This window comes from Hippocampus zosterae, chromosome 16, assembly GCF_025434085.1.
Source record: "Hippocampus zosterae strain Florida chromosome 16, ASM2543408v3, whole genome shotgun sequence".
Classification (NCBI taxonomy): domain Eukaryota; kingdom Metazoa; phylum Chordata; class Actinopteri; order Syngnathiformes; family Syngnathidae; genus Hippocampus; species Hippocampus zosterae.
Genome location: NC_067466.1, coordinates 11,445,364 through 11,458,843, shown reverse-complemented (window position 1 = coordinate 11,458,843; position 13,480 = coordinate 11,445,364). Strand labels below are relative to the sequence as shown.

The following is a 13,480-nucleotide window of genomic DNA, read 5'->3' as shown; positions in this document are numbered from 1 at the left end:
CATCACAGACAAGTATCATGAATATTCTGTTTGGAAACAATTTGTCATGAATTGAATGAAGCCCACACACCCCAACTGTCCCCCACCACCTCCCACCAGCGAATTCCTCTATACACATAATTTTTTTTTTCACCGTTCAGTCTTTGTACATCAATATCAAAGTATAATCAATAACTTTAAAATACATAGAATGCTCTTTCAATTGTAATTACAGATGCTATCTTGATTGTACATACGGTATCGTTTCCCACATTTAGATTCTCGCCCTTCACTCAGAAGCAATTTTACACTGAAGAGATTTTGTTGATCATTTCCGCATATCTGTCGATGCCCTGCAGTGCTCTTAGACTGTAAGGGGTTTAACCTACCAATCTGTTTTGTCTCCATGGGCTCGAGATTACGAGGTACAAGAGTGGTTCCGTAATCCCTAATTAGGAGACTCGCACTGAAGGAATAACAAATAGATTATAAAGGACCATTTCAACCAAGTTAACTAGTTAGTTCAATTATGCTCTTAAATGTAAGGCAGTGAAGTTGCCATTTTGAAGCACAAATTTATCGGCAGTGGTGGGCTATTCTCATTTTGACGGCAGGTGAGTCAAAAGGTCAGGCAGGTCCCCTGTTGAAAAGATTTTCATTTTTTCAATCAAGTTTACTAGTTATAGGTCACATTATTGGTGGGAAAGGGTTTTGCTGTAGAGTATCATGGTTTCATTTTTTAAAATATGTATATACATAACAAAATCATAGCATGAATGTGTATAGACTTTTTATGTCTTTTTTTTTGGGAAGTGACAGGCGTCAAACTGTCATGTAAAGAGACAACAATGGTGAATATTTAGAAAAATAAATCTCGATAACACAACTTCTTAACATCATTTGGCATTTTTTTTTCCGGGTATGTAATTTCCAGTCAGCGTATACTCACTCAACAAATAAAAATGAACATTTGGCAATGGTTTAAATTATAAGCTTGAGGGGATATGTATATATATATATTTTTTTTCAATTGTGATTCTAAATGTGGGAAAAGCTACCAGTGTGAAAAATACACAGAGAAAGCCTTCTTCCTTTGTACCCTGTATACACACAACCAGAAACATGCTGACTTTGGTCATCATTATTTCTGGAGCCATCATTGTGGACTGACGTTTGTTTTCAACCATACAGATGCAATCTATTCCGATTTATAGTACATTGTGTTTAATGTTTCCCTTAAGCTGCAACAGGACCAAACCAGACTTGAGTGGCACTGGGAATGGTATGCAACCAGTCAGAAACACACGTGGAACTTTATTTAAAAAAAAAAAACAAACACTCTTTAGAAATGTTTCATTGAAAAATTAAAAACTTTTTTTTTGGCCCCGTAGCACTTTAATGAAAGAATTCTTCATTTGAAATCAGATTTAAAATTGTTTAGAAATCCTTTTGTTTACACTGCATTTTTGATTGTTTGGCAATTTGGCAATCCAACAGGCAGCATCGCAGAATAGAAATAATACAAATAGCGGGTTATGAGCAAGCCGGACTCGATCTTGGGTTTGAGTTGAGACAGATAGGAGCACGAGAGTGACACATTTGGGGACTGAATCCACAGCCAAACATAGAAAAATAACACATACAAGCGTGTTTGTCGTGTTTTAGCCCAGGTAAACAACTTAGCTGCTCTGAAGAGTTCAAATGACCTCCACTCAATATTTGCTTTGAGGTTCAAAATACACCACAAGCCTAAATCAATACATACATTTCATTTGCAGTCTAATATGAACCTGCCTTGTTAGTATTTTATATACAAGAGAAGAACAGCTGTCAGGTAAAAATAATGCAGAAAGTCATCAAAATAGGTTTCATGATTGAAATGTATACAATTTAGAATCCTCATGTTGTCCAGTAACTTATTTTTGGATGAAATAGCAGCCCAGGTTCTGGATTATTATGATTATTATTTTTTAATTTCTTTATTTTTTTGCTTCACTTTGTCGAGCCAAACCTCAACTTAACAAAGTCAAACAAGAGCAAGGGGATGCTTACATTGTGGCTTAAACTGTTAGGCACCCAAACAAAAATCTTTGCGCGTTTCAGATCAAAAGTAAGGCCATTTAAAAAAAAAACAAATAGTTACTGATATCATTGTGTTTGTTGACTATTTTTTTCTTTGTATTTTCACAACCCATTTTAAGATTACCTGTGTAAAACAGCTACAATCAAAAAAGAGGCACTTTATAAAAGAGTATATAGATATCTATAGGCTAAATAGTATTCATCAAAATACTGTATGTATCGTGTATATCTTTAAATAATATGTGTTGTCACATTATAGTTGTGTAAACTGTTTGGCGAATGAAGAAAAACAAGCTGTGGTGTTTTAAATGCTGTTTGCTTGTATACTGGCATGAACCGTCGTACAATATACACATATATTTAAAAAAAAAAAAAACAGTTATAATAATCGACACACTTCCAGTGGGAATTGTGCTACACGTGGGTTCGACCATAACATAATAATGTTCAAAAAGGAACCTAAAAAAGTTTTTTCTTGTAATGTATTTAACTGTACAGTATTATTCTTGTTTATCTTTTTTTTTTTTTTTTTTTGACCGAAGGCAACATTTTTGAACCACCGTAAAGTCCCGTTTGTGTGAGGTTCTTTACGTTATACTGAAGACACGCTGACCGACAATGCGGCTGCAGACGAATGTTATGCAAATTTGCCAATTGTTATGCACTGTTTGTACCAGGATGCACACAGCATTAAAAGCTTTGGCGACTGGCAATAATACATCTTGTGGTGAAGACTTGACAGGAGATGGTTAATTGAATCACATCAGAGGTTGTGTAAGAATCAGGTGGAATTGTGTGCCACAGTGCCAGTCGTGGGTTCTTACCACTGAAATACTACTAAATCTTTGCTTTCTACCGTCTTTATTACCAATTTGTTTTACTGTTTATTGTATATGTTAAATTGCTCCATGTACAGCACTTTGTATGCAGCGATGGCTGTTTGAAAGTGCTCTCTAAATACAGTTGAGTTGAGTTGAGTCCTGATAATATCGAGTACCAGTTCCTAATACAATACGAGCCATAAAACAACCACAAACCTTGAATGTGGTCTTATAATGCCTGTCGCCAGGTACACACAAAAGAAAAGTTGTAGGAGCGTTTATTTATCCCATATCCTACTAGTGCACCGAATTGTCTGTTTACTAGTGTGTGCTCTGCGTACCTGTAAGCTCTTTGTCCTCACTAGTAGACTGTGTAGGGTACACTAGTCAAATGAGTGGCTACAGTGAGGTCCCCCCACCCCTACTGAATGACATTTCAGGAGCATAGGAGCATGCTGTCGTCAGCTAGTGCAGATGTTGAATGCAGAAATGTAATACGGTGGGACCTCTACTTACGAAATGAATTGGTTCCAGAAGAAATTTCTGAACTGGAACATTTTGTAAGTAGAGACGCGTTTTCTATGTGAATGCCCGAATTCGTTCCACGCCCAACCAAAATTCAGACATTAATGTTTTCTAAAGCATAAAAATTCATCAAAATATGTAACAAATAAGTGTTACAATTAGATTATTGCACAATAAATGAGAGTTGTCTTTAATGTAAAAAACAAAGAATAAAGAATAAAAATGATGGTCATTTAACTGCATCCTCATCAGGGTTTTTTTTGCCCTCTTTAGTTCGTGTTCTCTCTCAGAAGTAGTTTTTGCCTAGGGTTTTGTTGAGTACTGATCCTAGGAAGCTTGCTTTTGTTGGGTTTTAACAATCCTTCGAAAGGCAAACATCGGCATAGTCAGGCATCGTCCAACTTGATGAACACTTTTTCTGGATGATTCACATTTACGTAAAACTATCGGAACGCCTCATGGCCGGAGGGGCGAATGACGAGGACGCTGCACAGACACAGATCTATCTACACAAATAGACTCATACCTTAGATCTCCCTCTTAGCCAATGGGATGCGAGGAAGATGATCGGTAACAGCCAATGGCAGAGCATCTATACGTATGTTGCGTTCAGGAAACTCGGAGCTGCGAGTAGCAGCCCTGACTGTATTTTTACCTTTCGTATTTGGACATTTCTTTCGTAACAAGAGGCAATATTTTCCTGTTGACGCGTTTCGTAATTTGAAAATTTTGTATGAAGGGACATTTGTAAGTAGAGGCACCACTGTACAGTAATGGGGGGTGGGAGGGCGGGGGGGTCACTCATCAGGCGTTTGTTCTATTAGTGCTCTGAATTGTCTAATCAGTGAGGACAAATGGCTGCGAGGGTTATAGCTCAATAAAGTTCCCAAAGAAGCATTCTGGCTTTCATGTTTCCTGCATGTATTAAAATTGACAAACATGACAAAGTGTGTTCTTGTGTGAAAACTATATTTCACGTTTTCAGAAAACGGTGCTGCACATTGGACACAAGCAAAGCCTTTTGTGACTTTAAGCCGCACTCAGACTCCATAAACTAAATGGATGCCACGCCTCAACCTTGAATGATCACATTTCATGACATTTGCTTAGCGACCAGTCACAATCATGTCAATCTTGGAGGCAATCGAACCGAACGTGTGACATTTTTACCGACTTTATGGCTTTGCCCGACTGTCATAGTGCTTTAATCGTGTCAAATGGACATAAAGCCGTCCGGTGAACCCACGTCATCACACTTAATCCTTGATCAAGTTCATGTTAGCTGATCAGAGAAAGCAATACAAACAGATAGTTTCCTTACCCTGTGTGCGTGTGTGTGTGAGTGTGTGTGTTTGGCACATGTTTGGTTGTTAGAACACGGCAGACGGATGAGGAATGGTTTCCCAGCGTTCCGGTGTTTTGGCCTCGGCGTACAGTTGTGTTGCGGCAACAGTTGGGCATGGCGCAGCTCTCATCGTAGACTTGAGCACAAATCAACAATCTGGAAGGAAAACAATCAAAAACGGGCAGGAATTTAAAGTGGGCCGTTTTTGGGGTTTTTTTTGCAAACAACAAATCATATTGCTTTTCACTTTATCGATTCTTAATCACGCTGTTTAAAGAGTTTGTTAAAATATTTGATCTGGTGGCTGCTTGTGTAAACATCAAGTGATGCGTGCTGATCATTTTATAATGATTTTAATGATAACGGCCGCAGCACAGTGACGCATGTGTTCATATTATGCAATTGCATCAGCTTCATACTATCAAGGAAACAAATGAGCGTGGCAATAATCAGCTTGCAGTGGCCATGAATGTGCCCCAAAGTGATCCACTGAGACGAAACGAGCCTCTCTTTATTAAAGAATAGCCTCATAAAGCAACTAGTTTGGACCTCGGGGGACACTTACGGATAAAAGTGCCTATACATCAACTTGACTCAGGCTGACCACTCGCTGCTCCTTTCCTCTCCTCAGAGGAAAATAAGGGTGTGGAACAAGAACAAGTTTCACAGAAGATATCTTTTCCTTGTTTTTTTTTCTTTTTCTCAATTGCTAATGAAGTAGATTTAATCTGTATGAATTATGACGATTATAGTGTTAAACTGTTTTTCTCGATCATAGTTTCGCAGATTCTTATTGGGGGTGTGGGGGGTTCGTGGCTGAAATGGCACCAAGTGACGCACTTGGGCATCCGGCATAAGTCGCCCCTCTCCCACCATGTTATCCCTGCCACTACGGTGTTCAGTTAGCAAGCTAGCTATGCCTATTCCACTAAAATGTATTTTCTTTGGACTAAGAGTAAAAGTAACACATGGTGGGTGAACAAACATCTGAATTCAATTATAATCTTCATTTAACGTTTCCCTTGGAAGTCATCCCAATGTCATTGTTGAGCAGAATTAGCATTGCGTGAACGATGAGGCGCTGATCATTGCGCGTGCCATATCCCGTACAAACAGGCTTATGGCACGCATACACAACACGTAGCATATCGTCAAAGCAACGCATGTCAAAATGTATAGGAGCAAATGACCGAATATTACAAGAAGCTTTTCTCGCGCCTCATGTTAAATGCATAAACGCGTCGTCCCCCAGTCACAATAAGTGGGCGATTACAGTATTATGATCACACATATGCATTACATGAATCAATTATGCAAATGGAAATCATCTGACTAAATAAGACGCACGTGTGTTCCGGATGAATATTTGATGTTGCCGGGTTTTCTCTAAAGTAATTAACACTCCATGGCCGCTTCAAATGATGCTCAAATGAGCAATGCTATTGTAAAATATGACACATGCCTACATAATATCTCATCATATTGTACAGGCTTACCTGATGATGATGTCATGTTACTGTAAATTCTTTTTTTCTTGACATGAGGGGAGCCACTCATCTCCAAAGCACTAGACGACGCATCAAAACCATTAACCATTGCCTGACTTTGAGCCATGCGTGGCATGGCGGGAGACCTCGAGGTTGCCGTGCGCTCGACAGCTCGCCCACATAGAAACACAAATACCTGGCCCGTGTTCCCCTCCGTCTATCACCATTTATGTGAAAGGCTCATTACCAGCAGCAGACGCATCAATTGGCCGCACTCTCACTCGACACCCACTTGTCATAATAAGAGACCTTGCAGGCAACCCACAGCTGAGTGCCGAGGCGCTCGGAGGTATGCAGCTGACTGAGAGCCGCGCATGTTTTGTCTGCAGTTGGCATCGAGCTGCGTGTTTTAGAAGCGAATAGCTTGCGATTTTTGAGATTGGAGGAGATTCAATGGAGAAAATGGCTTTGTCATCTGGTTCAAAGCGTATGTATTCTTGGTAAAGTCTGTGCTCCCTTGAGTGCCGTTCATATTTGAAAACGGTCTTTCTTGCAACGTACAAAAAACGAAAACGGAAGACGAGTGCGGCATGTTAAAACGCAAAAACTTGGTGCCAAGGCGGTGTGTTGAAATGAGTTGAGGGCTCTCATTTAGCTGCCATTTCATAGCATCATCTACAGGCAATATGGTGGCGGCGTCTATTACTCGCCGGCTTTCGTTATTTGCAGCAGGGCTTGTTCCCTATCGCCCGTGAGTGGTGGTGGTTTACTGTGCCTGGGATTAAAATTGTTCCTCAAACTACAAAATAAATACTATTCCACTCCCAATTAACCCCTGGCCCACTGAGCCCTTACCTTGATCATCCTGTCTGCCAATTTGGTGTGCTCTCAGTTCCTCTGACTTATAGAAGTCAATACTGGCGTACGTATTGAGGCTGGAGCCCGCGCCACTGCCCAGAGCGCCTGCGCCAATGTTGTAGGCGGCTGAGGAACGCTCAGCTCCCGCTTGAGAGCTCTCCTTAATGGCCAAGTCAAGGTCAATATAGTTAAGGCCTTGTTCAGCGGGGGCTTGCGGAGGCGGCGTGTCAGACAAACCAGCTGCCTGACCGCTTTTCCACTGCGAGCAGTCCAAAGTGTGCCGGTGGTCCGCCGGTTGACTGCCTTCTGGGAAGATGTTGGTAGCGGAGGCTGGGTGTCGGGGCGCGGATGGAGGCGAGTTGAAGGTTTCCGGGTGGTGGCCCCGCCGAGCCTGAGCATCGGCTCGGACTAGCCTGTTGCCATGCTCAGGAGACTGGAAGGTCTTGACAGGAGAAAACCCCAACCCTGATTCCCCCCCTATGGATACGGGCGGACCCGAGTGGGCGGCGGGTCTCGCCGAAAGGCCGGGATCCGAAATGTTGTCAATGAACGAACTGTGGGCGTCTCCTGCCGTCTTTCCTTTGGATCGATGGAGAGAGTTTCCTTCTGCTGCCAGAGGAGAACACGTGCCACGTTCAAGTCGGCCCTTGGGGGCGACAGCCGGTGGGGCCTGCGGGGGTCTGAATGTTGACCGTAGCGGTGTGGGTGACTTCCCGACATCCATGCTGACATACTCGGCAGAGGTGGACAACGGTGCCGAGAAGCTGCGAGGAAGGTTAGCAGCATTGTCGGGAGCGAGGAGGGGCTGGTTCGAGGGCCGGAGGGTTCCGTGAATGACGGGTTGCGCTCGATCCGACCCCGCGCATCTTCCGCCATTATACTTCTTGTCTTCCTTAAAAACAATACTGACATACTCGCCAACGTTGTGAGCCGCCATCGGGGGCAGATTCTCTTTCACCCGAGGCAACGTGTTTGCTTTCGTAATGTCTGAAGACATGCTGAGGGGGCGGCCCCTCCTTTGTTGCTTTGGACTCTTGCAGCTCGATCCGCGTTTTTGTAGGTGACGGCTATCCTTGGTGCATGTTCCTGCACTCTTGTACAAACTTAACCCTTTGCCGGCTGATACGGACTTGTCCTCCAGGCTTTCGCTGCTGGCTGAGCTCGAGGAGAAAGAAGACGAAGACATGGAGAGTTGGAAGCCTCCGGCAGGGCCCACTCCCATTTTGTTTCTCTTATTGTACCCGACTCCTCCACCGATTCCAGTGCTATCGTTACCGTCCTTTTTGCATTCCTCTTTGTTTAGATCCTCCTCAAAGCGACTGTAGAGGGTATGCTGATAAGCTCGCGGCAAAGAGAAGTAGGAATTCAACATTTTTGGTTGCAGTTGGTGCTGTTCGGGGTGGGAAGGTGGTGTGCTACAGGCAGAGTGGCTACTGACGGGGGAGAGGTTCATGTAGTCACTGGCAACCCGGCTCTCCATGCTCCCCCTGGTATCCCACATTCCCAGTCCGAGCAACTCTGTCGAGACGCTACTGTTTGGGGACATGACCATGTAACCCTCCGAGCTGGGCTGCCGCATGTGCTGAGGCGGTGACACGCTGTTGTTCGGCGTCATGGCCATGTACTCGTCGTCTGCAGCCGGAGACGTGACTCCGGGCAGCATCGACATGTAGCCGCTTGCATCCGCTTCCCTCTTTTTGTCCAATCGTTTTCGGTTCTCCCCCGCCACGTCACCTCGCCCGCACCCCGCCGCCAAGCCTCCGGAGCCTTCTCCCTTAGCACCCCGTGACATTACGGCATATTCTTCCGCGTCCTCCTCATCGTCTTTTCGATGTTGAGCCAGTCGTTCGTGGGTGGCCAAAGGCAGGGAAGCTCTCTTACTTAGTAATCTTCGTTCCGCCTCAGAATCCCGACTGGATGAGCGCCGAAGAACGCGCCTGCCTTTGGTGCGATGACGGGAACCAAGGAGGCCCTCTCGCTGACCCATGACTATGTAGCTTGAGGGCCCTTCTCCGTGCCCGTGATGGGCGGCCATACTGGGCATGAGCAGCGAGTGTTCGCCGGGACTGGAACCGTATTCGTCAGAGGAGCCATAGTCGCTCGGTGAACCTGAAACGGAAACTCTCTGAGACACTCGGGGGTAGGAGCACACCGTCATGCCTCCCACCGCTGCGCCCACTAGACCGCATTCGGAGCCGTGGCCGGAGCTGGAGGACAGACTCGGAGCGGGAGAGGGAGCAGGGTTAGGGGTGTAACGTGCCAGGCTGAGGGTAATCTTTGCCGGGGTGGGGGCCCTGGTGGGCTTGGGCCTGAGCGTTGGTGTAGTCGAGCAGGATCCATTAAGACTCGGGCTGGAGCTGGCCCATGTTGACCTGGTACTTGCTCCGCTCTCCTCCGACCTGGCCCCGATGCTTGCCGTTCGAGCCCGCGGAAATCCGTGGCGCAATGTGGGCGAGGTGCTGGTACTGCTCCCGCCCGGGGTCTCCGTGCGGGCTCTCCTGGTAAAGCCCACTTGACTGGGCGGCAGATTGGGATGATGTCGGCGACTCGGAACACTGATGGGGTTCGAAGCGGTCCCGCCGCCGCACGACGTCCCCACGGACTGAGATTTGCTGCGTTGACGGAACTCCTCGCTTAGCGCTTTCATGGCTTCCAGCAAGGTCTCGTGCATGTTCTGAGCCACCACAGAATCATCCACTTGCATCCAAAACTCTCCGGGTCCAGTTATGGCTGAACGACCCACCTCGATGAAGAAAAAGTTCTCGGAATGGCCACATCTGCGAACATTCATCAGCTGCAGCACGACGGCGGCTACGTCAGAATTGAGCTTGACAAAGTTGACCGTCTTGTCAGTTAGGCACAGGCGGTAGATGCCTACTAAGTTCCTGGCATGTCCAAGACCCTTTGGCCACACTTTAACCTGCCACACCTCCTTGAAAGTTGGAATTGGAGACGGGGAGCTACACTCTCCGCTACTTCCATAATCTTCAGGAGATTTACCTGTAAATGAAAAGAGAGCACATGAATGAACACGAAAGAGCCCTTTCCCGAAAGATGAATGGCAATAAATTTAGATAACACTAAAAATAGTGGCAGGATATTATCAAAGAAATGAGGTATTGATGCTACAAAGTCTTCCACTTCATGCTCGACGGCAGTGGTCCCCATCCAACGATCCGTGGCATGAGACCAGGCCACGCGCATCTAAACGCAAATATGCGGGGGTTCATTGTACCTTTGGGAAAAAAGATAGACCCTTGCAGAGAACATGCAAACGTCACAAATTGACCCATTCCCTCTCAAATGTGAGGCTGACCTGCGCTTGTCCGTTGTGTTCCCTATTTCACAAATCGTACTCGGTACAGCAAACATGAAAGGGCCAAATGATTAGAGACCTTAAGCGGTGCAGTTATACACCACTACAATCATGTCAATAAACATATTGTTAAATGAAAAAACTGAAATTAGTTCAATTATGCTACCTTGTCTGTAAATAGAGCCCCGTTATTTTTCCAGCCACACAACAGTCACTGTTCAATGTCTTTGTATAACTGCAATATGAAATCTATTAAATATGTGTGAAGAAACCACTACAAGCCACAGTATCGGTTCGTTCCAAGGAACATGTGCAGAATCCCATCAATTCAAGCAGATCAAACAGATTCGTTCAACAAAGGCGTTATCATAAAGCTCCGAGACATCATTTTGAACAAAATGGGACTCTGAGCATCCGTCAGTCATCTCCCAGTAATCCTGCATGGTGCATACGCAGCTGGGAAAGCCCGTCAGCGGGTGCACAGAGAGGGGAAAAGGAGGGGTTGTGGTACTGGGATTGCAGTTCTGCTCCCAGCATCGGCACATAAACGTAAACAACATGAGGAGGAGACCCGCGCAGAAAAATGTTTTTTTTTCCTTCTCCCTCCTTTTTAATTTTTTTTTCTTATTTTTAACATTTAGCTACGCGAAGAGCATGGATGCACGGTAATGCCGCCTCCTGCAAAAATGTAGGTTATTAGAGGCGGGCGGGCTCTCGGGGCTGTGCAGAAAAACAACAACACGGGCTTGGAGCGGGAGTGCTCCGCGATAGGCTAGCCGCTATATGATGCATCCCGTGGATGGTTGCTATATGCCCTTCTGCACCACGCAAAAAAAATGAGGCTGCACCTTACTTGGAATATGAGCACATGTTAGATTTAGCCGCGACGGAATCAGCTGCCCGTTTATATGTGAATCCCCAAATTGCACAAACGGCACACATACCGCCCTATAAACGCAGCAGCTCACTTGGATCCAGTTGATTGCGATTTTTAAAAAAATCTCAATAATTAGACGCGTTGAATTCGTCCACGGATTAGGAGCTCGATATGAATAACGTGGGTCATAAATGGAGCTCATCCAATGGCCCATGCGGGCAGATGGGGAGCAAAAACAGCCTAGGGCAGGATGGGGGGCCGATGCGGGGGAGACACAGACGGAGAAGCAAACATCAATCAAACGACTTTTGCCATCTTACAATTGCACTGGAGATCCAGCATGGCTTGGTACCACTCGTTTTGGACCTCCTCGCTTTCCGCGGCGATGGCAAAGCTCTCGCTGCGCGTGTAGAGCACGATCAGGTGCTTGTTCTTGGAATCCGCCCGCTTGTTGATGTTGAAGCACGTCTCCAGGTTCAGCACTTTCTTGGGCACGGGAGATTTGCTGCGGAATTTCTTCTCGTTCTCGTAATACTCCAAGCGAGCGGGACCACGCTCCGAGGCCGTCCTCAGCACGAAGAAGCGCCGGTGCATTGATTTGTGCTTGCGGAGGTAGCCGCTTCTCTGCACGTCTTCGAAATTCTGCAACTCGGCGCCTTGGTTCTCCATGGCCCACGCTTGACTTGGAAAGCACTCGCGATGTCAAAAAACGAACAAGTCCACGTGGTCCTTGTCAATTAATCTATTGCAACTACATGCCTCCACCTCCTCCTGCCCGAGTCCTCCCCGAAGTGTTCAAGCATGTGCGCGACGATTAGGATGGAGAACCGAGCCGGAGCGTGCTTTCCAAGCACCGTTCAGCGGCTGCAGGAGGAGCCGAATAGCGGCCTCCGCAGTCCGGCCCGGTCCTGCCCGATCCAAGTCCAAAATGCGATAGGTGCACCTCAGGCGAGCGGCGTCGGCGACGTCTCCTCTCCTCCACCTGTCTGACTGAGGTTGCCCACAGTCTGCAGACACATAGCTCAAGTTCGGCGGATTTAGATACGACATCCTGTCTTGGTTTTCCAAAATAAAAGTAGCATTGACTGGTTCGTTGACTTCATTATTGCGTCGTCGTATATTTTGTAGAACGGCTGGTTTGTTGCGACAGTTTAGTAAACTAAAATAAATATTTCGAAAGTGAATCATGAATTTCACTTAACCAAATTTAATTTGGAGGAACTTTTCAGGTGCAAGTAACATGCACTTTTACATATCCATTTAATTTAACCTTTGAAAATCTTTTGAATGCACTTGTCCATCTGTTATGCTTTTTTTCGCCTCGTTTTTTTGTACAACTTGCTCTGCTTTAACAAGATGCTCAAACAGTTAAATTCAGTTTGATCCAAGGATCAACCAGTAAATGTCCTGGTTCAATTGGAATTGGTATTTAAATAATCCACTTCATCATCCGCTCCATATTTTTTCTTATTCCATCAATACAAGGAGACATCATATTAAAAAACGTGGGGTAAAATTAATCTTCCTGCACGTTGATGTGTTGCTGTGGATAATCTGTAAATTTCGGAACCAGCGGGTCATGGTTCAAGTCACACAGGGGTAAGAAAAAAAAACGTTAAAATGGCGACGAGTTAGAGAGATGCTAGTCCACTCCTGGCTCCCGTCGAGTTGCCCTCAAGTATGACACACTCATACTCAACTGAAGGTGCAGAAAATTTTCATGCATTCCTGTATTTCTTAAATGTCAAGATAATCACGCTAATTTTCAGGTCCAATTTTAGTTGTTGTTGTTTTTTTTTTCAAGTTCAACACTTTTAAACCTAATGTAACGCCATCCACTTCAGGCAGTAGTTGAATGCTCTTGTTTTGAAAGTAATCCAGGTTTCCAAGTGTTATCTGGTTTGCTTTAGTTGACTTGACAAATCTCTGTCAGACTGGCACATTTAAGCCGGTGCCAGTCAAAATTTGGGGCTGCTTCAGGACACCGGGGGTGCGCTTGGAACACGATGTACATCTGACACGGTGGCGAAATGAGCACATATTTTTTTTCTTTGGCACTCGACGTTTCTGAGAAAGATGTCACCTAAATATGACAGACACGATCCTGATGGTGCTATAATGTATAATAATCGCAATGTACTTTTTTGGGATCGAGGTTTTTAATAGTTTGCATTTGTGCCTCGGTATAAA

The 13,480-nt window shown here is 45.1% G+C and overlaps 1 protein-coding gene across 1 annotated transcript; it reads right to left on the bottom strand.

Moving 5' to 3' along the window:
* Positions 1–1,939: 1,939 nt before the first annotated feature.
* Positions 1,940–12,297, bottom strand: si:ch211-284e13.4 (insulin receptor substrate 1-B). The gene is made up of 3 exons (XM_052046957.1): positions 11,611–12,297; positions 7,095–10,097; positions 1,940–4,908 (listed from the first exon to the last, which is right to left on the bottom strand). Exons 1-3 carry the CDS (start codon positions 11,957–11,959, stop codon positions 4,901–4,903), a joined length of 3,360 nt encoding a protein of 1,119 aa, XP_051902917.1. The 5' UTR covers positions 11,960–12,297; the 3' UTR covers positions 1,940–4,900.
* Positions 12,298–13,480: the final 1,183 nt, after the last annotated feature.